At 32.2% G+C, this 25,796-nt stretch overlaps 1 protein-coding gene across 1 annotated transcript in view; it reads right to left on the reverse strand.

The window, feature by feature from the left end:
• Positions 1-25,796, reverse strand: part of LOC118190823 (synaptogenesis protein syg-2-like) — a 431,621-nt gene that overhangs the window by 278,224 nt on the left and 127,601 nt on the right. Inside the window, exons 6-7 of the mRNA XM_085819684.1 lie at positions 14,471-14,680; positions 5,595-5,888 (exon numbers count right to left, since the gene is read on the reverse strand). Of these exons, the coding sequence (XP_085675810.1) occupies positions 5,595-5,888; positions 14,471-14,680 (504 nt within the window). The remainder of the gene's footprint in view (positions 1-5,594; positions 5,889-14,470; positions 14,681-25,796) is intronic.

Here is a 25,796-nt window from a genome sequence, read left to right on the forward strand (position 1 = left end):
TTTAGTAGGGCAGTCTTCCTAGTAGTAGTAGTTTCTTTTAGTAGGACTTCCTGCTTGACCCAAGAGACTTCTGCCGATACATTTGAACCAGTTAAACGCTTGGCCCCTCAAAGCGCTGGTAGCTAAGGTAACTTTTTGCAACTCGTGCACGGGGTAGACCATGAAGTGGTCATCCAATTTTTCCAAAAAACTGGTTACCGGTGAGTTTCCATTAAATGTTGCTTCTGGTTTCATCGAAGCGCGCATGGTCTGGACGATGTACCCAAATCCTTCCAGGGCGGCAGCTGGCATTTCTGGATTCTGAGCCGTTTCTGCAGGCAGCACAGGTTCTTCTTGAAACTCGGCCATGGTTATTCTTCTTCGTTGGGCGCCACTATCAGGTTCAATGTTTCTTCTAACCTTCTTCTGAAACATACAAAGACCTGACTAAGAACAGAGAGCTTACTAAAGCTATGTTCACTAATTGTAGTAAGTAGACAGGATACAGACGAAGGGTATACAAACCCTTTATTTTTCTTTATATACAATGACTTCCGTACTTCGGAATACAATGACCCTCCACTCGGGGTCTAACGTAAAAGATATCAAAATAAAACTAAACTCTAATTTAACTTTAGAATAATACACGTGTAAGATTGGCCTTATATTAACAGGAAGCCGTATGTAGTACAGAGAACTGTTAACACTACAATACGTTTAAAATTATCAAGAGGATTAAAACCTCTGGCCTGGAAGGCAAATAGCAACTGCGTAACTTCTAAGGTAAGCGGCCTGCTTCGAACTCACTGCTTCCTCTCTTTCGCTTGGCAAAAAGGCCACACTTAAATACTTGGCGTTCGCCAGACAAACTTTGCATAAAAAACTTCACGCTTATAATTCTGGCCGGAAGTAGAAAATAAGAAGTGATAGTAAAGATTTAAAATAAAATAAACGTTAGTAAAACTTAAGATCCTTACAATGTTTCCTTATAAATTACAAGCCTGTGGATATTTAATCTCTTATTTAAGAAATAAAAGATTTATTAATTAAGATGTAACTCTGCATTTTATTCATAACATCGCTCGTATGTGAAGCTTACAATAAATGTTTCTTTCAAAAGATAAACTTTTTCACGCCATAAATAAAACTTAAAAGTTTATGTTTAGTCATGGAAGTAAAGATGCAACATTGTATTTTGGCCACTTTTAAGGGACATTTCTTTTCTGCTGATGAAAAAGGACCTGTACCTGTTTGCCCTCGAAATCGACAGAGTTTTGATTAAATCTGTGCCAAACACAAGGAAGAAAAAAAGGATGAAAAAATTATAAAATAAATAAAGTCAAATTTTGAAATTTCGTCACATGTTTTGATTAAATGTGGGACTTCTACTAACATCCTTCCTGTCTGGATCATGATGCATTGTAAAATACAGTATCCGATATATCACTCTTTTCCTCTTACCAGCCTCTCAAGAAGACTCTTGGAACTCCTACTCGCTAATTAACTAGCAGTAATCTAGTGTATAACACCGCTGAAAAACGTTAACTCGTCAAGACTTGAATCCCAGTAAATAGGCTGGCTGCGTATATGTATTTTCGCGGTTTTCTCCTGTGTATCATGAAGACGAGGCAGATTTTCTCTGAAAAAGAAACCGTTGCCTTCGGTAAATAGTTCCCTTAGCCATTCACCACATTCGATTAAACAGGAAATGTATTTACGGAATCATCATCTTTCTGTGCGCCTGACACACACACACACACACACACACATATATATATATATACAGCGTATATCTTGTAATAGCACAAATATATGCTTTGGAGTCTATGAGAATATATTAGTCTTCAAAATGATACATTTCAGCCTTTGCCGTGAAAGTATTGCTATGTATTTCTGTATAGAGGGGTAACTTGAACATGGTGTGCAGAACGAACTAATGAGAGGCTTTATAATACAGTTTCTACTATGTACAAGTCGACATTTGTAATCTTTCTTAAAAGGATTAAAACATTACTTAAGTCATTGAAAATAATTTTGATTTTTTTTTTTACCTGCGATATAAAATTAGCTACATTGCTTAAGAGTTAATATATGAAAAAATAACATTCTTGGGAGTGTCAACGGTTAACAGAAAGAAAACGTCAAATGGGTTTATCCACCCCAGCAATGGATATTTATAAGAAGAAAATAATAACTATAAACTATCTTTAGTGAAATTAAAAGGGTAAGTCAGCTTATTAAGCAAAATGAAACATTCGGTAGTACTTAATAAAGAGTTCTAAATTTTTATGAATGCAGTGGCAGTTAACGCCTTCATTAATATGCAACGACCTACATAATTTTCATATAACTGTCATCATATAGGAATTAACTACTCTTCGTAGCACTTGGGCCGCTTTTTTAAACTAAACTAGAAAATATAAGTTTAGCTTACTTAAAAGGTGTCCCAATACTCAAGAGATTTCGAGTTAGAAGATCGCAGTTAAACTTGTGTTATTTTAGTAAAAAAATATTTAGATTTTGTTGGAAAACTGACACTCATTTCTCTTAAATCCGTAGGGAAAGAAGTGGTTTTTGAAAGGTTTTGCCAGAATGCATCGCATAGATAGACACAGTAGAGTAAAGTTGATAATAAAAAAGAAGCAACAATAGGAATACCATATACCGAAAACAACAAAAATAAAATAAATATGAATTATGAGAAAAACTGAAAACCTGTATGGAAATTAAATTTTTAAAGTGAAATTGGTATGTATTCATAGATAAGAAACACTTTGAATAATTTTAATTAAACGTTTATTGTATGATTCTAAAGTGATTACAGTTGAAAACATGTTCTCACCGTTCATTATCGAACAAAAATGGGCCCACCAGCGGCCGAGCGGTAGAGTCGCTGAACACTGGTAGTTCGGTTCGACGTTCGAATCCCGCGAACGGGCTGGCTGCATGGGTGTTTTCGTGGTTTTTCCCATGTGTAACGTGTATACGAGCCAGTTTCCCTTAGAAAGTCCTCCACGAAGGCATCCCTCCCCTTAAGCAGATAGCCCTAGTGTGCTTTGCCATAATAAAATACAACAACAACGAACAAAAATGATTAACGATGAGAAAGTGAAGTTTATCAATTTTGTATCTCAGAAGTATTAGAGAAAATTTATTTCACTATCTGTAGATCACTATGTTAACTGTTTCTTTCCGATGTTATAGGAATGTTTAAGGGACCAGAAATAATCAGTTATGAATTTTTTATTTATTTACCCATTACTGACATAAGATCAATATGCTATTTATGTGGAAATTTAATAACTTATTTTGGTAGATGTATGTATAGGAATTGATGAATAATGCTATAAATTATCCAGGAATTAAATTGTAAAATTAGGATTTTTATGAATTTTATTACTGCATTTTTCTTATTGAGGCTCTCGATATAGATTATGTTGTATTAGTTAAGTATAGATAATGCAGTATGATGTTTGATTTCCCACTATAAGCTGGCGTTTTATTACCAGAAAGTATAGTTTGCTCTTACAGGCGAAATTAGCTGTCATTTAAAAAATGGAAAACCAGTGAGTTAAATATACATCAGCATTTTCCTCTCTGTAGTAAACGTAATGCAAAATATATTTCGTTTGCAGGGAATACAATAACTTTTAATTTAAAAAGAAACTGAATGAAATGCTCTTGAAATAGAACTTAACAAGGAAAATCAATAGAGAAATAAGAAAACGAATTCGTTTAAGCCTATCTCATTATTTAGCTTTCTACGAATTGTTATGCTGAACATCGCTATCCAACACGCTGCGTGACCAGAACAGATAATAAGGAAATCTGTTCCAAATAAGAATGGGAATGTCATGCAGATAAAAGCTAAAATATCGTGTTGGGACGAATAATTCTTTGTGGATCATTCTTACGCCATGGGGTGGAATCCACGTCGTCCATTCTCTTGTGCAGATGACATTTTGTATTCAGTGCAGAACTCAACAGGTTAATTTGCGGAAGCACATTCTATTGTCTCCGATAATTAAATGAATATGGTAATTTGATTTTGTCCGTTTTGGGTATCTTTCTTTTCAGCGAGACATAATGTTCTGAGACCGATTGCTGGAGTACTAAAGGTTTGTTTCTTGAAAACGGTACTTTCATATTTACCGACATATAAGGTTATTTTTAAATGGCTTAATAGAGCTTAATTATTAAGTTCTATTTTTAAATTCTCACTGTTCTATCAAAGTAAAAATAACTGATACATAAATTTCTTTACTTAACTATTAGTATCATTTCAGGCGCTTCTTAAGGCAGACATCTTATAAATCTTATTTACTATCTTAGGAAAAATAGCAAAATCATAAGATTAGTTATTTAAAATTGCTAAACTATGTCAGTCTTATACGCGTAACTCGATATTAAAAGAATCAGTTCAATAAGACAATTATACGTTTGTTAAAAGAAAAAAAAATACTTGAGTTTAAGACTTTAAGTTTCAGCTTTGTATGAAGTTTGCCTCACATATTATTCTGAGACGAGCTAATATCACTTATTCACCCCCAAGCACCTTCAACGCACTTTAAGGTATACTTTTGATAACACGTTATTTTTATGTTAATTCTTTTCTACAACCTCTATCTCTTTCGTCAATTTTATCATGATGAAGATTAGGTGGAGTTTAAGTGAGATAAGGAGTCATTTTGTCAATGAATCAGCAAGCAACTTATTCCGCAAACCGAGTTTAGTTTTGGCGAGAGGTTTCTTGCACTTGCTAGCACATAAACCAAAAATCGCGGGTAACTGGACCCACGTTATTAAGACGCTGAAACTCTTTTTGTATTATATATATATATTTGTCCAATATATATATATTTGTCCAATATATATATATCTTTTATAGATATTTAAACATTTTATAACAGCCTCAAAATGGCGGTGATAAAATTTTATTTGATGCTTTTACGCATCTAAAGCCCATGATGAGGCAAACAGCTATAGCAAACAAAGAACCCGTAGTTTTAATAATGGCTTATAAATATCAAACTCATATTCTTCTCTTCAAATATCAAACTCATATTGTATGTAAAGTGATGAATCATATGAGATTGTTTCATAAATGCTAATTAAAGACTTATTTTCTTGAACATTTTGCCCAAAGTGTTTGTGAAAATTTTGTGAAAATTATAAATTACACCGTTAATACAACTTCGAATAAAATACAGTGTGCTGCAGTCCATTCCCTTTCCTGAAACATCATGGCGTCACACAGACGATAAGTTATAATCTGACAGGATTTATTTTACAGCTTAATCAAATATACGGAGAGATGCTGTGATGTCTACAAGAGCGGTTGTGATATCACACCGCTACAATAATAATTTGTGTTCAACATTCTATGAATCCCATTGTTCATCTTTTGTTTAACTATATGTATACTTTCTTTTCCTCTAACATGTAATACAGCAAAAAATAAAGAGCGCAATACGTTTCTATCAAAATTTCTGCGAAAATACGGAATATTCCTTTCCATTCATCAAAAGTGATATTGAACGTTCTGAGCCATTCATTAAAGGCATTAGTGTATATTCAACTTTTTTTTTTCAAATGAGTAAACTTGGAATACTTACAGTATACATTGAGTATCCAATGATCTTCTAAGGCACTGTCGGCATTTTCAGGATTCTCCGCTCGGCATGTCAAAATTTTGTCGTTGTCTTCACTAGATGGCGTGAGGAATAGTTTACTTGTTGTAACATCATCCGATACTTCGTCTGTAGTATAGCGTTTGAGATTTTTACCGTCTTTCCACCATGTGATTTTGGCTGGTGGTCTGGAACCTTTGCTTTGACAAATGACCTCTACTCTTTCTCCTGCAGAGACAGGAGCTTGAGCTGTCGTAATCTGGACGTCTGTGGGATTCACTTCAAAAGATAAAAATAATAGATAAAGTCACTATACAAGCATAACATTTGATTTATAAAATAGTAATTTCGATTGATAATTTGCTTTACGTTTCATAAACTCATAGAATCCGCCCAGAGGGTGTAGTGGTTAGAGGAGCCTACTGCTGTACCGTAGGGCACGGGTTCGAATGCCGGGTATTGTTTGCAACTGCTCGTCCTTTCGTAGGATGTACTTTTTTATAAAACGATAATTTTGACATTAACTTTATAATGACTTCAATAATCAAAGCAAGGTAATATTATCAATAGTCTAATAGTTATCAAAATTAAAAGGGTGTGAACAAATTTAAAAATTAAAATTTGGATCCAGACTAACATTTTAAACTAAATAAGTAAAATCTTAAATGTATATGTGTATAATGTAACAAAATCAAGCAAATGAATGTGCCTGATACTAGGAAATTGGAATATTACTGGAGAAATCGACGTCAAATGATGAAAGATCTAATTCTGACAAAGCTAATGCAAAAATAAAAATATATGAGCTAAACATTAAAATAAAATTTAAAATGTCTTTGGTTAAGACTGTTTTACAGTCACTTGGCATTTTTTTTTCTTTTACAACAAGGTCTACATTTCCAATATTCTTTTGCAACAAAATTTGGATTCTCAATATTCTTTTGCATTTACATATTACATTTTGAATTGTTTTATTCTTCCATGCTCAAGTTACGTTTTTTTTTTCATTCTTTTGCTGTTTGGAGCACTATTATTTACGTTTTCATTTGCATCTAATGCAAGTAAAAATTTAATTCACTATTCTTTTTCATTGCAAATCGACGTCAAATGATAAGGGTAACGGCATAGATAACATGCTTTTCCATCCTATCTACTGGTAAAGGATACTTACTACTTCCTGATAAAGGAGGAGATAATTACTCCCTTACCAGGAAGAAAAATTGTGCACATTTTATTATAGTAAGTATACATGACCTTTTTGACTATATCTCACTAAAATAAGGGTAAATAACAAAGCAAAAGTTTACGGTATCATCAATGAGTTAAGATATGGGACCTCTTTTTTAAACAGTATTCTAGTCTTCGTGAAAGTGATAAATTACACCATTAATTTGTAAGTTTCTTACGTTAAACTAACCAGTCATTATGATTTTGACCTTTACTATAATTTCTTCTTAACGTATTTTTCACCAGAATGCAAATAAATTTTTAAGTGCATTTAAGCTGAAGGTCCTGAATCTTAGGCAAAGAGAGTTTCTGGCACTCGCATTGCGTTGTTAGATTTTGCCAGGGTCTAAATGTAACTATCTGGGCTTTGCATTCTCTCGCAATATTACTTTAAACTTATGCACCTGTAAATTATTTGAGCCACCTTGTAGCTTAGTATTTGGTTGTGCAGTCTTAGATTACATTATAAACTCTTAAATTTGAGTACCAGCTACTGCTTATTTCACATTACGAAAAGTAGTGGTTTAGCTGTTGCTCACATTGTGCCTGATTTGTTAAAAGTTCAGTTTAATGGAATGGCTGCTTAAAACCTTTGCAAGTCTTTACCGTACTATTTCAGACATAGCGATAACTTGCACTAGTTTAGTAGGGTTGCTCAAGTTCAGATGATCTATGATCTTATACATTTACTAATTGCCGATGATCTATGGATCGATGCAACTTATCAATGTTAACTTATCGATTATGATGTAATTCATTGTTAATTAATCTACTTATTATTTTTTGTTATGCCTCTCTTGGCACTTAGAGTGGAGGGTAAAAACACATTTCTACAGCTTTAAATTTCTAAACAAACCAAATCGTTAAATTTGAAGTATTTTGGACTACGAGATTCCGTTTAAGAGCAGCTTTAGCAAAAAATGTACACCCAAATCAACTGACCGAGAGATATTTACACGCATTTTGCTTCTTTCTTATTTTGCCTTAATATTGTTACGAATTTTGTACTTAGATAATTAACTTTAATGCAACAATATGTGAAATTGTTGTATTTTTCTGAGTAACGTAACGCGAAACAAATTTTAAAGGAAAGCTATGCCGGAAAATCAAAAATTATCGCCAAGCTGACAACCGTTTTAATGACGTATTTTTCGCCAAATTTGGAGAGAAATCACCAAGAGTCACCAAATTTGGCAACCACTTGATGACATTTTGGTCTGGTCCCCGTATCACCGTAATATGTATTGAAATTGAATAAATGTAAGTGACCACTATATTAGCTGTAACCGTAATTCTAATCTCATATTGCTTTCCAGTAATTTCGAGAATCAGAAAGTAAGTACTAGAAATATCTCGGAGGCCGGTTGGAAACTGTTTTTCAAAGAGTTTTCAACCGGCCTCCAAGATATTTGGAAACTATAGTTGGAAACTATTTTTCAAAGAGTTTTCAACAGAGAGCGTCTGCTCTCATTTGCTTAGTTGTTGTTATATGAGTCGGTAGCTCCGTGTTAATTAAAATATATCCGAGTTAGCTTTCTCTTTAGATGCCCTTTGCATTGCCTTGTGTTTAACGTTCTTAGTAGTAGTAGCGTAACTATTGATTGTAATCTGTGATACTGTGAACACCTGTACGAGAATTTCTATGGAAAATTCCAGAACTTTGAAGTGCTTTTATTAATTAAATAAATTTTATTAACCTATTATCGGACCTGTGTGCATTCCGTCTATTACGAACCCGTACGCACGCAACAATATGTAGAGTAGTATTGTCTATTAATTCAGAGTGTATAATGGCGTTATGAATTTAATTTTAGTGTACTAATTCTTAAAGTATTTAATATGTTATTATTTAAACACAGTATTCTATTGACTGAGCTAGATTTGCTCAAACGCTAGAGACAAGAAATGTGCAGCTAAAAATCCTAGAGGGAACCCTTAAACATTCCTTTCAGAGTATTTATTGAAAATGATAAAAATAATATTTTACTAAGTTTGTAAATCGCTTGATCTATTAAAATAATCTTTATTGTAAGAAAGGAAAGCATTCTACTTTCAGATCTATAATAAAGCAAAATTCTGTTTCGATGACTCTACAGTGGCTCCCAAACTGTAAAAAAGTGGTGGATGATGATTCTCCATCACCATGATTTGGCGATTGGGTCCCCTAATCTCCAGTCTCCCTTTAAAAGGGGGGAGTATATAAAGTATTTCTCACGCCTTCTTAGCATGCCTTCGTGGTGTAATCGTCAGCACGCTCTACGCGGATTCGATAGACTCGTTCGAGTCCCGGTGAGGGCGTTGCTAATTTTTGATCCCTCTGCTTTAAAATAATCTAATGTTTCTACAGGTTCTGGCTTTAGGTATAAAGGAATGTGATAAACAAATTTCGTACTAGGCCAATTCAACCACATTTTTAGTTTCATTCTATTGAGAAATCTATGAACTTCGTGAAAAGGCACAAAAGTGTCTCTCCTTTACAAAGCTAAACTCATCTTACTGAATACATTTATGAGAACATTATTTTCCTTTAATATAATTATGCTTGACTGCTACTGAAAAAAACTAAATAAAAGCATCTTTATTTCTACCACATTAGGTAAAACTCTGTAGAAATAGGTTATTTCAAAACAGGAGATATGAAAAATGAGCAATACCCTTGCCAGGACGCGAGCCTCGGGCCTCTCGAATACGCGCCAAGTGTGTTGACCATTACACCACATACAAGAGCCATACTAAGAAGGCGTGAGAAATACCTTATAACTCTACCAAAGCTTCAAAAGCACAATATTTATAATATTTGGTTATTTAATAAATTCTAAATTAACATTTAAAACAAATTAGAAAATTATAAAAGGAAATTTAAAGTAAAATTTGCAAATATACTTCTGGATATTAAAGTAGAGAAAATGCATCAAAATGTTGCTCTGAAATGAATTGCTTAACATTCATAATTTAATAACATACATTTAAATTTAAGTGCTATTTGAATATTATACTAATTTACGTTATTGCTAACTAAATCAGCACACTCTAGAAACCAAAGAAATATTTTGGACAACAGACATCAAATCGAATCCCGTTGCATCTATCCTGTAAATATTTAAGTGAACTCAGTTTACTGAATTGCAGCAATGTATGGCAATATTACTGATATACTATACAGAAGCAATATATATATATATAGCTATAGAAACAGAGAGAGAAAGATAGATACAGATATATATAGAGAGAGATCTCACGCCAAAATCTCACAGGTAAAAAAATGAATGAAATAAAATTAATGAAATTTTAAATGCATGAAATAATTAATATTTCGTTGCCATCATAAAACTATACGTTTGTCGAGTCAATAGGATATTTGGAAACAGTAAAGATGAAAAATATGCAACCGCCTTTGCCGGGAATCGAAACACGGACCTCTGGAATAACGGCCCAGCGTGCAAAACCACTACACCACGAAATCACGCTAGGGAAGTGGGAGAAGTACCTTATATACACCCCTTTTTAAAGGGCGACTAGGGTTTTAGGGGACCTAGTCTGGGTGCATAGAATCATCAACCACAACTCTTTTAGTTCGGGCCCCACTTGTAGAGTCATTAAGATTTTTTTTTGGAAGCAGAAAAGATGAAAAATATGCAACCGCCTTCGCCGGGAATCGAACCATGGACCTCTGGAATACCGGCCCAGCGTGCTACCGTTACACCACGAAGGCACGCTAGGGAAGTGGGAGAAATACCTGATACGTTGAGTACTCTCTTTTAATAAATGTACTACAACCATATAATGAATATATAAATATACTAATAATGTATATAAAACTGAAATAATTATCATTTCAATTTCAATAGTCATTTTAAAACCCTTATATTTCACATCTAGTCAATTTAACTCAGATAACAATGCTTTATTGGAATAAATACTTCAGGAAAGTTTTGTGATTACCGTGCAATTTAATACCGTGTCATACATGCTGTTTACTGAAAGGGAACGAGTAGTACTACATTAGACTTTAGCCACAGGGATAGAATTAATAGTCAAGGGAATTCGCTTTATCTAAAAGTTGGAGCTTTACTTAATGGCCCGAATCCTCATTTATTAAAATTACACTTAACTTTCCTCCCCTGAGACGTAGCGATACAAGTATGTAAAATAGTTGACCCATGCATTTCTGTATTTACGGTAGCAAAACTTAAAACTGCATTTCGCATTTCAACACTTAAAAGAGAGCGTTTTGTAGCTGCAATTCAATTGAGTTAATGCTGACGTATTGCGGTTTAGCAAATTACATGATTACATCTGCAAAAGGTATAGTTATACTTTTCTTTATATTATTCTCTATAAATTTTACTCATAAAGCTCTTATTTTTTAATGCATTATTGTACAGATTAATGAGCTCGAATAGCTCGACATTTTTGCCTAAGTGAGTCCAATATTAATAATTTTATAAAGATTTATTGTATCATGATGATGCCCGATGTAATTGTAGCAAACGTTTTTAAAGGTAAATTTTCATCGGTTAATAAAAATAAAATATTGCTATACATTTCTGTAGATCAGCCCGTTTAATTCATTTCCTGTTTTTGTATATTGTTTTAATATTATGCATTATTTTTACCTATTTATTTCTTGAATTATTGCCCTTTACAAATTACCTTCAGAATGTAGTTTCGTGTAATTGAAGTTTAATCACATATTTTGTATATAAGTGTTTAATTCTAGTATAGAATTGTAGATCTTGCGATTCGGGATCCAACAACGTGATAAAACTATCTCATCTAGATTCTGAAAATATGAGAAATATTTTCCTAACAGAATTTTGCCAAATTTCTTGCCAATTTGGTGACGCTTGGGAAATATTCGGAAGACACATTTGTTTTCAAGCAAATCGAGCGATTTTTCTCGGAGCTTCGAGAAAGCCGAAAAAGCCAGTGTAAGATGCAATACTTAAGCCACAGCAGTCAGTTAATTCAGAATGTGTTTCAAAGAGTTAGCTGAGTCTACTCTATGAGTGATCTAGAAAATCTTCAATATTTCTTGCGTGTTACGGAGGATTTGTCTTACTTTTGCCTTCTCCTTGAATTATTTGCAGATGTTGTTTTGATGTGTATTGTTATTAACTGTACGAAGTTGTCAGTTTCTTGCTACAAATTTGAAGAGATCTCCCATGAAGCGTAGCTCGCGACAGTATTATTAAGATATGGATAAAAATCATTCCTATCAAAAATTAGTATTATTTAAATTAGAGCAAACCAGATATGGTACTGAAAAATATTTTGAACTTAGCATTAATTTGTATTACTAAATTATATAAAATGAAAGTGGAATTTATGAACATTAAAATTGATACAGCGTGCTTGTAGTATTTAATTAATTGTTCAACATCTTACTTTAATAACTAATTGATTTCATATAAATAATATTTTAGATTAATTTTGATTCAATGATTATTTTTTATTTTTATGAAATTAACAGCACTTTTTTAATACACTCATGTCCATAAATTAAGGATATTTCGGAGTCACGCGGAAATCGAACTCTAAAATAAATATATCCCCTGTAAAATCACTACACATATCTTCAAGAATCATATGCAAATTTCAGGAAGTAACCGATGGTACGTCACAATGACGAGAGTTTAAGAGAGTGATATATAAGGAATACAGGCAAAGAAGTAAAATTGTTCGCAGGCGTTTTATAAGCATTTCAGTGCAATAACTGAATAGTTATGACACAAAGGACGCATTTGGATGATTTTTTACGTGGTAGAATTATCGGCCGTCTGGAACGTGGGCGTACCCAACTGGAAGTATCAGACGAACTTGGAATTGCCCAGAGCTTGGAATTTGATACTCAGCCAGAACTTGGAATCTCCAGGCTTTGGCAACGATTCCAAGATGATGGTAATGTGAGTAGACGTTACAGCATAGGTCGCCCCAGAACTACAACGCCGAATGAGAACCGGTATTTGACAGTTACTGCCAAAAGTAACAGACGGAGCACAGCCTCAGACCTGTCTCGTCAGGTTTCTTCAGCCACTGGTACGACAATTTCAAGGCAGACCCTGTACAGACGCTTAGGGCAGATTGGTCTACATGCTCGTAGACCTGTCAGATGCGTTCCACTTACTGCAACTCACTGTCGCCTGCGGTTAGCCTGGAGTAGAGAGCATGCATTGGGGACACCGCAAAAGTGGACTTGTGTGATGTTTTCTGACGAGTCCAGGTTTAGCTTGCAGTCTGATTCTCGCCGGACTTTCATATGGAGATCCAGGTACCCGTTACCACCAAGAAAACATCATTGAACGACACCGTTACGGTGGTGCAGGAGTGCTTGTTTGGGGTGGAATTATTCTGGGTTTCAGAACTGACCTGCATGTTCAAATTGGAACCATGACAAGCCAAATCTATCGGGACGTCATTCTGGAACAACATGCACATTTGTTTCGGGGCGCCATGGGCGCACAGTTTGTGTTTATGGATGACAACGCCCGTCCTCACCGTGCAAACATCGTAAGCGAATGCTTCAATCGGAGGATATCACCCGTATGGACTGGCCAGCATTCTCACCGGACTTGAATCCAGTAGAGCACGTGTAAGACATGCTTGGCCGACGAGTTGGAGCTCGTCAATCTCCTCCTACATGTCTACCGGAACTTCGGAGAGCATTGCTTTTTGAGTGGTGTAATATCCCCCAAGATCAGATCGATAATTTGATACTCAGCCTGCCTAGGCGTTTTACGGACTGCATCGCATCGTCTGGGAGACATACGATGTACTAAGAATCATACCAACCATGTAATATTGGTTTTTCGTAAATAGATGTTTTTTGCAATTTGCTCCAGGGAGAAAAAATCGCTAATTTTTTTAATAATATCAAACATATAGTATCTTTTTTGCTCTTTACCTTTTGTTTAATAAATAAGCTTTACAAATAAGTCAGATTTGTTTTACTTCTAACTCTTCCTTTGCCTGATTTTGCATTATCCTTAATTTATGGACATGAGTGTATATTTGCGATACTTCAGAGTATATTTATTTTGCGAAGCTTTTCAACATCTTAATAATGAAATCTAAAATAAAATTTTCTATAAAGGTTTAATAAAACGTAATATGTTTCAAAGCCTCATCCGAATATTAGAAATTTCAACAACTTAAAGTAAGGAAAATACAGGAAAAAAAAGAAAAGCTTAGGAATCGCATATAATATTTTCTAGTGTAGCACTCTTTTAAATGCAGTTGATGAAAAATACATTTCCGTTGTGAGATATAAGGAAAATGACAATACAGATTCACTAAAAACAACATCTTGAAAATTCTGTATTACAATTTTCTATATCTCAATGGTCTATCACCTTGAAATATTAAAATAATTTTTATTATTTATTAATGTGCACATTGTTGAGAATCTCTAGCAAATTTGGTTAAAAGATTTTTAAATTCCGAAAATTGAAAATTTCCCCAAAATGCTTTGGATTTTTCAATCTTGTAATGACAAACATCTCCAGCCATTCTCATAATTTTGGTACTTACTATTTTTTACAACAGATGCACCAGAGCAATCTAGAAAAACTGTATCATACACAAAGTCAAAATGTATGAAATAAATAATCTCCAGAACAGCATGATTTACTTACAGCTGATGTCTAACGTAACTGTTGCTGTTGCGGGAGATGTAAGATTGGTATTAGATGCTTGACAGGTGTACAAACTCAGCAAGTCCTCCCTCTTGAGGGTTTCAATGACCAGTTCGTTGCGGACGATTCCTCTTTCGGAGTCTATTTCTGATGATTGATCCACGACGTCCGTCCGGTCCCTCCACCAGGATACAGCAGGCAAAGGCTTACCTGAAACAATCGATACAACAAAGCACGTGTCAGAGCGTACTTCAAAAGAATGGAAATGACATTTCTAAAGGCCATGGGAAAGGTTTTCAGTGTAATGCCACCAGCTGTCAAGAACGTTGGATGCATTTTAAGCCTTATTCGTGACATTTAAGAATTGGTTTCATGTTTTTGCATGGATTTCTCATGTTAGTAGCCCAATGGACATAAGTCAAGAAATGCATTAGTGACGAAATAAAAAATATATATATTGCAAATACTTGACATTAAGAATTTCAAAAAGCATTTATTGGGCAATAGATATTTTTTTAAAGAAAAGAAAATCGCTATTCTCTAAAACGATTTGGTATTTTCCTATACAGATTTGAAGAAACAATTACTTAAAAGCTATACAAGTAAAGAAGGAGAACTTATTTCTCTTCAGAGAAAATTTTGCAAAGGTTTAAAGCAAAAATTAAACTGACCAGTTAGTATTCACGTCTCTTTAATTAATCCAGACTGCAATAACATATTCAGTATCTTATCATTTATATGCTGATTATCTGTCATAAAACAGAAAAATTCAAATATATTTCACATGAAATATATTTTATATATAAATAAAAGCATGCATTTTTTAAAAATATTTCAAATAAATGTTACAAAGGAAATAATGTTTAATTTTATATTTATGTATTATTATATGAATAATCTGTACAGATTTGTATTCTTATGCTGATTACTCAGTAAACAAACGATTAGAAACTGACACTATCTAATAATTATTTAATATATCCATATGTAAAGATCATTTAACCTTTCTATATCTCATGTTAATTTAAATATCCGTTTTATGTGAAAAATCGGAAATCTCAGCTATACTTCACATTAAATATATTTTATATATGAATAAAATCATATAAAATTTTGTTCTTTGTATTTCAAACAAGTCGAAAATATTTTATTTTATTTTATATTTAGATAGATGTATATTTAATTAATACTCCTTGTAAAATTTTTTTCTTACTTTAATTGCTAATTCAACAAACTATTATAAATCAAAACGTTGAATCATTAATAAATATTTTGATGTTATTTATTCAACGGATTTCTTTAAAAAATATAAGAACAAAATTAATCTATATATTATGAACATAATTATTTCTCCCTGAAGAGAGCTGTTAAATAAAATTATCATATATTTTACATAAAATAAAATAAACTATACCTAAATTACCATGATGTGTCTTTGCTCATAATACGTTTTTAAAAGCATACAGGAAAAAAGTATCTTTAATTTGGTAAAGTATTAAATACAGTTTACCTGTTGTTAATTTTCCTCCATGCTATACTTAGCACTATCATACTATGTATGGTACTATTTTCCTCTATTCTATACATCACTATCATACTATCTATGATAATGCTGTGCATTAATATCTTGCGCTTAGTGAATATATGAAGTAAATTTTTGTGTACTAATTCTTAATGTACTTAATACATTCCAATTTAAATAATTAAACTTAATAAATTCCAATTTTCTCTACTCCACTACATTCTTAAAAAGCGGGAGAAAAGGGGTTGTACAGCTGAAAGGCGGGGGAATTTTCCTTCACAGACTATTCCTTTAATCCCTTTAAGGTCAAAGGTTGGCGGACAGTTGCGACTCCCCTCTTCCTTAACTTTCTAAACTGTACACGTGCTTTGCTTGTTCGATACGAAAAAATATCGGTTTCGTCTGAAGTGGAAAACGTTTTGGTTTCTTTATCAATGCCGTAGTCCCATCTTTGACAGAATTACGGTTGGAAACATTCTAAGAAGTTTAGCGCGAGAACAAGATATGTCACATTTAAAAGGGGGTTAGATTTTTCTTGGAAAATTGGTGATCAATTATTACACTTTTCTCGTTGATTGAAGAGAATTTAAGATTCAAGATGCGTATTTTATTGAATAGATATTAAGTTATACTTAATTTGAGCCAATAACGAATTTAGAGGCGGTCCTTATTTTAGAGATACTGAGGTTTTAAAAGTTGTATCACGAGACGCAGGAGGGATTTTTTTTCACCTTATTGAAAATTACAGAAAAAAAAAGGGGGAGAGCCACAGAGAAAGAGACAGAAATAAGATTTCGACCAAATCCCTCGGGCCGACCGCGGTCTGTGAGTCTGATTTTCCTGGCGAAAACGAATTTGATTGACTTGTTTCTTCACAGCCGTCCCGGTCACGTATGAAAAGTCGCATAAGAATAATTAAAGAGTGACAATGTTTCCGTAGCCGAAACGATGAGCTCCTTTTGTTTTTCCCGAAAAGATATCTGAGAATTGTTTGAAATTTCGGATTTTTCGTGACATTCCTGACTGCTGAGATATACATTTAAATCAAGATTCAGGGTGTCCATAACAAGATAATCACGATGAAGAATATTCGATTTGGACAGTGCAACAGGCAACTGCATTCCTTCATTCAGATTCCGATGGACGTAAAGATAACTTCGCTTAAGAGAACAGATAGTGAAGAATATTTGATTTGGACTGGGCAACAAGCAGCTGTACACTCTCCTGCAGTGACTGATATACATTTGACTCTGGTGAGGTTTATCAAGTGCGATATTTGCAATGGAGTCCTTATGTGAGCTTTCTTTCCACTATTTTCTAATATCATTGTTTTATCTAGTTATTGTCATTTTAATTTATCTTAGTTAATTGGTAGAAATGCTATTTAATTTTTTTTGTAATTGAAATGATTTTAAATGTAATTTATCCAAGTGATGTAGGTTTAGTCTGGCCAACTATCTTAATATATCTTGATAAATGTGTTTTAGTTGTAATTTTTGCTTATGTTTATTTTAGTAGTCTATTCATGTTCCCCACGTACTTCTTAAGGAAAATATGGATCTTCCAAAACGAACATGGGTAACTTATAGAGGTGTAATTGCAAATTTTAAAAATATTTATGTGTATTTGAACTATACTGTTGTATTCATTGTTTTATTTCAACTAGTGATTGAATTCTTACTTGTGTGAATTATCCCTCCTTGGTGTTTTGAGGTGTTATGCATTTGTATTTGAATGAAATTATTTTGTGGCTATCTCTAGAGTTTAGGATTTCTTGAGCTGAGATTTACGTGTTCAGGAATGTCAGAGGATATAGCATGTTTTAAAGAGCGATATTACTTGTAAAATTTGAAAATGAATTGCATTTTCACATTTTATTGAAACATAATCTTTTTGATTTTATATCCAAACAGCACAAAGGATATTATCTAATTTCAATGTAAAGATATTGACATAACACTAAAAGATATTGAGAGTTTGAGGTTTAAAGTAACATAATTTACTTTACAAATTAGATAATTTATATACTTTAGTTTATCTTCAATCACAAGTTTCTGGATCTCAGAGACTATGCGAGTTTATTTTAATTTAGTTGTTCGTCATCAGTTGATCAGTGTTTTATGAGACAGTTTAACAGTAAGGTTCAAGTTAAATATACTCAACACATCTTTAAATTTAATTTTTTTTTCTAGATAACTAGAGTACGAAACTCAGAAAATTAACTACTTTATATAAAACATTAATCGTTCTATAATTAGATATAATAATTCTATATAATTAGATTAAACTCTATATGGCATTCAAAACATTCTATCAAAATGTTTTCAAACGGAGAAGACAAAACTATGACTGCTATCGTGTTAATGTTTAAACATATTTATCTGTTTGAATTAAAAGCTGAAAATCGTTAAAAACACTCATTTTCTTTAGGCAGTTATTTTGTAACAAAAATCGTAGGATAGTAATAAATCGTTTTCTGGTAACATTAGAAAAATAAATTTACATTTTATTTCAAAAATAAGTATTTTTGTTTTCGATACTGGTGATGTAAAATACACATTTTATACATATTTTACATTACTAGTACAGAAAAACGTTTTCTGTGTAGTTCCCAAATGTATATATTTGATAGTTGAACAGTTTAGAATAAATAATATAAAAATACTAATCCTTTAATATTTTTTTCAAATACTTATCCTTGGCAGCCGAATAACTTTGCAGGCGTGTTTAATCCCTATTTATGATAAATTTGAAAAGAATGAATTAAATAACTTTAATAACTTAAGAGACAAATACTTAATTCAATTTTTATTCGTTAGATTATTATTTTATATAACTATTGCAAATATTTGTTTATCTTATCGCTCTTTCAGAGTTTAGATATAGTACCAATTTTACTTATCTTAAAAAATATTTTTCCAGTACGAACTTTAAGTTCGAATTAAATTTATTTTTCTTTCAATATATTTTACACTAGATGATTTAGATATTAATTTATTCATTCAAATGTTAAAACTACGAAAAATGTTAACATGTGAGACTAATATTCGCTGAGAGGATTATGGATTGGAATACATAATTAGCTGCAGAAATATAGCACAAAAGATTAGAAACCTCTTATTTTGAGCACGTAAGCATATCGGCAAACATTAATTAGCAAAGTTACTTTTTATAGGAACATTTAACGAATAATAACGGCGGCGAAATTTTAATGACAGCTATACTTCCATCTACATTAAGCTCTTGTTTTTCTTAAATTTTACTCAAATACCCCCCACGTAATTCATTAATCCTTAGTAAATTTAACACTTCGAGACATCTCATGTGTATACTTTTCTGTACAATCGATATCAGCGACCCATGAGGTTAACTATTCCTTAACTTCTTCAGAAACGCTACTTAGCAAGAACTCATTCATCGCAGCTTAATGGAGTTTTCTCTTGAAGTCGAAGCAAGAGAGGTCCCGTCTGCATTCAGCGCTTTTGATGGATGGTCTAATTAAGCTTTTTCGATTGTGTTCATACTAGTTTTTTTTTTTTTTTTTTCATTTTTACATCATACATAGCACCACATTTTTAAATTTTCTTATCTACACTTTGTGAATTTTTACCACCTGCTTATTTTAGCTAATCCAATATATATAACATAATATTCACTGCTTTTTCAGTTACGATTTTTTTTAAAGATGGATCTTCATTCTTTGTGGAAGTTAATAAAAGAGATGAAACTGACTGCGTCTTCATGAAGATTATAAATAAGTAAGTTTAAATATTTATATAAATAAATAAGTTAAGGATTAATAAAAAGAGAACAGCATTTTTTAATAATTAGTTTACACAATGTTTAATTACGAAGCTGCATAGGATTTATATTACCAGATATATTTATTATTAAAGTTTTATTAATAAGTCTTTTTAGAACATTAATACAATATAGGAGGAGTACTGTACGAAAATGAGTCTTTTTATAACACTGCTAAAATAGTTCGCATAGAGAAACGAACTGATTAAAATTAACAATCAAGCTTCGAAACATTGGAAAGATTCTTTTTAATTTAGTAGCACCTTTAGCGCAGAAAATATTTTCTAGTGGATCTCGGAATATTTTATATCTCATTCTGGATCCTTTTGAAACATAGTTTCAATTTTCTTCAGATTTCTAAACATTCATCTCAATCGAACTATACTTTATTAACAAAAGTCATTTTCGAAAAACAAATCGTAATGCAGGGTTAATTAATTTAATGTCCTGGAATCTTTTTGGCTCGTATTTTAATTAATTTATACTTATAATTTCAGATTTTTGAACTGATATATAAACACCCAAAAATTTTCTAAAATAGGTGTATGGAACATTTTAATGAAACCTCTTAATAGCTAGATGGCTCAAAAATTTCTTCATAAGCGGTTGCCAAAGTTTAAAAGAAAAGAACTGTTTGTGGAAAATTTCACATTAAGATAGATTAGATGATAATTTTAGAGAACTTTGATTTTTTAAAGACATGATGATGTCTTTAATTACTTAAAAAAGATTAGATGATAATGGTAGAGACCTTTAATTACTCAAGAGTATTTTTACTAATACCAAGCATTATATTATAAAAATGTTAAAATGAAACATATGTGTTTATTATCCAGATTGAAAGACTAAATGATGCAGAAATAAATTTATAGCGATATTATCCAATAATTTAATAAATATCGGTCTTCAGTCTGACATAATCCGTTATCGAGATGGTGAAAGGAGCAAAGAACACTTGTATTTTTTCTTGATCTGCTACAGCTTCATTCCACTTTTATACTAAGCCTGTCGCAATTCATCAAATAATTTTTAAGTACAATCCCAGAGGTCTTAACCAAATAATATTAGAGATGGTATTTGTACAATTAAACCAGAGTCAGATATGACTAGCGCAAACTTATATTCCTACTGCTTGAGTTGTCTCAGAAGCTTAATTCGTCTGGCTTGCATGTTATCCCAGCCATTATTCAGGAAAAATGACTCAAGTTTCCTTTCAAAACCGAAACTATCCTATCTGTGGAAAAATTAATATATATATATATATATATATATATATATATGACACTATATTCTTATCCTCATTCAAATTTCAAAGTTTAGGATAGAAATAGCTGTGAGTTCAACTGATGGAAAACAAATTCAATATTAGAATTTGAGGCGACGACTGATGTATTGAAATAATGAGGCGATCTTATCTAACTCATCGAATGAGCTTTATTGCTTTATGCAGTGCCTGCCGCTTATTAAACACCCTGCTAATAAACTCAGCGGCTTATTCAGATTCAGATTTCAGGAAAGAAATCAAATACAATATCAATCGAAAATAAATAATCAATAGAAAAACTAGTGTTTATTAAACTTATCTCCCCTGCTTACTAAACTCAGATTTGGAAAAGATTGAATCTTGAGTTCCAAAATATCCTACTTGTACCTAACAAAACTTTTACAGTTCATGCATGTATGTATTGTGGAACATTGCTTTGTTTTTCAGTTACAAAATACTAAAATAAAACGGGTTTGACTGACATTTTCCCACCCTCGGACCTTGTACCTGCGAGGAATACGGCTTAGTGTTTCTTCCCTATTCATAGTCGCTGCTCTTCTCTTTTTTTTTCTTTTTCTTTTTCATTTTATCCACTCTTCAAAAAATCACTTTATGATAAAGCAAACACCCGTTTTCGTCGATTAAAACGGTTTAGACCAGGAGTTCTCAACTGGGGGTACGCGAAGAAGCAAAGCGTTTTTAACTATTAAATTCAAAAATTAAAACCCCAACATCCTGATTGCATTTTTTCTTTAACACTCGCAAATGTATGCGATCTGAGCTTTGTTCAAGAGTGGTGGTGGTACTACTATTTTGTAAAGGTTTTAAATGTTTGTTTAAATGTCACGCGTTAGTCAAAAGTTGAGAACCGCTGAAAGAAATGGCTCTTACTATTTTAACCTCACTTAGCTGTTGGTATCAAATATTTCCTTTAGACACATTTTTCTAAACAGAGTAATAAATTTCAGGCATGTTCAAATAGCGTAGATCTAAATCTAGTTATGGTTTCGTTATATACTGTCTATTATTATTTTTTTTTAAATTTCATGTACTTATAATTCATGTACAACAGATCCACGATTCAACTGTTTCGAAAGAAAATAAAAATGTAACAATGATTTATGGTTATAACTATAATGTACATGCTTTTTTACAGTCAACACTCTTTAAACGTGACCCTCCACGGTTCAAGAAGATTTTGGAGCTCTTTAGAGGTGGTGGTCTTAGAGAGGAAATGAACACTCTGCGTGTGTTGATATTTGTTTTGACAGCGTGTTTGTTGGACTTTGCGTGTGTCAAGGTTTGCTTGTTTTTGTTCTGAAAGTTTGTTTTGACAGAAATACACGTATATTTGAGAAGGCGAGCTCTTAGGTCTCGAATACAGGATACACTTTAATGATTTTCTAATAATAATGGAATTAATTTAATCTAATATCAATTTTAAAATACGACTATTTATAATAAGAGCAATATAACTGTAATTTTTCATTCACACTTATATAAACTTAATTGTTTTCTTCATATTTTGTATTGTACAAAGCAGATGCACATTTAACAAATACTGAATATTCAGCAGTTTGCTGATTGGAGTAACTTCATCACGAACCATTTTTCTTTCAGTTGTGATATATATCCTTATTACAATTTATGTTTAGAATGCAAGCATGGTTTTCTTCTTACGATATATCATCTTCAGAATTTATTAATAAACATCCACTGAGATTTTTCAGGGCAAGAGCATTTTTGAAAAAAAAAGTTGTTTTCAGGTTTATTATTAGACAAAAAAGGTTTAAAGTTATAACTTTAGAGATCTTAGAAAAATTTAATTTAAGTTCAATTACAGGGAAAAATAAATAACTATGTTAAATTTTAGGGAAAATATTTTCAAATGATATCAGTTTGATCCTTTATTTCCTTGTTTATATAAATGTTTGACATAACAGTACATTTTTTCGTTGAATTAATGCTTAAATTTTCAGGTAAAATTTAAAATAACAATATAGTCATAAAAATTATGCATTACTAAAGTAAGTATGAATCAACTTGCTCGTGTAATTTCTTCTTAAAGTGGACATCTACCATTTGATAAAAATTTTTAGGCATATTAATCACAAGATTTTATGCACTATCACAAAGACATATTAATCATTTCCGTTATCCAGTGAATGAAGCATCTACAAATTCTACAAAAGGTATCTTTAGATGCGACTTCATGCATGATAGGATTAGAGATAACCTTATCATGCATGTAGAATTGAACGTCATAATAAATTAAGGATAGTTTCTTAATTTCTCAGAGGGCTAATGTATGATACTTTCTTCGCGGACGTCTTAAAAAACCGTAGCTTATAATTTCGTCTTCTATTATATTTTAGAAAGATGACGCTAATGCACCGCAGTTACGACCGCTGAATACTCCGAGTTCGACCTGGGCTCAATCCTGGATGAATAGGCATGCTGCATGGGTGGCTTTCGTAGTTTCGTAGTTTAAGATGTCAGTTCCCCTTAACATTTTTCAAGATGACATATCTTCCCTTGCGTGATTTACCACATCAGAATAACATATAACCAATAATTAAGAACCACATACTAATTCAGCTGAGCTTTTTTAAGTACCTCTCTCTCTCTCTCTACATATATATATATATATATATATATATATACATTGCTTTATTAAAATTTCACTATTACATTTTTTTCTTCTAGAAATTATTATTTTCTTTTTCAACTACATACATGTAGATCATGAAGATGAAGCGATTTGAAACACTGCGATAAAGTAGCAATCCTGTCCAATGGAAGAGTAACTTTAACAGCGAAATAAGCTTTATTCTGGCTGTTTAAGCTTGTAGAGTCAATAGGTTATTTTAAAGCATAAGAAGCTTTAGAGGAATTGCTAACTATAGCTACTGTTTCAGGCATCAAGGGAGGGAAGCTATGAATGTTCATTTTTAAAATATGCGGTCTCAATTCAGAAAAATATTGAGACAACATGTATTGAAACCGACTATGGGAATGATGACAGAAAATTAAAATAACTGCAGAAACTGATAACGAAAGGTTACAGTAGAAAACATCGCGGACGAATACATCGCAGCGAAAACATCACAGTACAAAACACCGTGGGAGAAAATAAAGCAAAGAGAAAACATCCCAATTCTAAAATGTCGTGGTAAAAATATCTTTGTGGAAAATAAAGCGGTAAAAAATTTTGCAATTTAAAAACATCGTCGCCGAAAATATCGTGGTAAAAAATAAAGTACCTATAAATCAGCTCATGACGATAACATCGCAGACATGCGTTTTTCATGCTTTAATAATTGTAACTGGATATTCGCATAATGATTTGTGAGCGCAATTTTCTAAAGAAGGATCATTTTTACTTTCTTACTTTTTATTAGCTAATAAATTTATAAAAAACAAAACAAGAAATTTAAACGAAACGAGAAATAATTTTCACTAAAAAAAAGTGTCAGATTAACAAAAGTGTAGAAAATAATCTCATAATTAACTTAGCAAATTTTTATAGGTAAGGGCATGCAGCTACTTGTCTTCCTTTTTTTAATAGTTTTTAGGTTATACTTTTCGTGAAAAATTACCAGTAAATCTTTATAAAAATAATTTATTAATGACCTTTTTTAGCTAACTATGTCAGTTTAAAATTCTATGAAGTACTATAAATTGCATTAATTTTCTATGCTTAAGTTTCCATTTTACATTTTCAGCAAATATTTATTAGTTAATAAAAAATGTGAAAGTAAAAAAATTATCCTTCTTTCCATGTTGCGATCACAAATCATTATGCGAGTATCCTTTTACAATTATTAAACGCATGTCTGCCATGTTATCGTCATGCGATGATTTGTAGGTACTTTATTTATTACCACGATATTTTTAAACTACGAAGTTTTTGAACAGCTTTTGTTTCGACGACCACATTTTGTGCCGCGATGTTTTCTCTTTGCTTTTTTTTCTCCCATGATGTTTTGTACTGCAATGTTTTCGTCTTGCGTCGTTTTCTCCACAACGTTTTCGACCGCAATGTTTTCGGCTGACACCCAACGAAAATACTACAGAAGGACTGATGGCATGCTATCATCATTTAAATCTAGAAAAGCACACCAAATTCTAAACAAATATTTTGAACTGAAAGGTGCTGATCAAAAAAGCTATCAGCAGCTTTACAAAACTGTGAATACAATTGAAAATCTATTGTTGAACAATATGAATCAAATACAGAAAGACTAGATTTTGTAATATTCCCTCAAAAACGTAAATATAAACATATATTCATGAAAAAAAATAAATTGCGTAAATAGTTTAGTTTCAGTATTAATTTATAATCATTTTTTGTTGATTAATAATTTAATTAGTTCTTAGTTATTATTTTACTTGAAATTTTTAAAACTGATGTAACAGTTTGTAATCCATAAATCGACGTCTATTCAATTCAGTAGCTTAATAAACTCAAATAATTTGGATAAAAGCGGCAGGTACTATATTTAATATATTTGAAGACATCCTTTTCCAAAATAGCTTTCAAAGTACTCGGGAACTGTGAGTCATATTATGCTACTGATGGCATTTTATACCTAAATGAAGGCGACGAGCTGGGATAGAGGTTCGTGTTTCTGAATTCTGTTTCGAAAAACCCAGGTTCGAATCACGGAGAAGGCATGAATATTCGTAAGTTTATAACGTCTATGCTGCATGGGGTCACTCTAAATATGCGGTGAACT

Source organism: Stegodyphus dumicola, chromosome 6, assembly GCF_044657685.1.
Source record: "Stegodyphus dumicola isolate Sdum_Otavi_A_Nest chromosome 6, ASM4465768v1".
NCBI lineage: Eukaryota > Metazoa > Arthropoda > Arachnida > Araneae > Eresidae > Stegodyphus > Stegodyphus dumicola.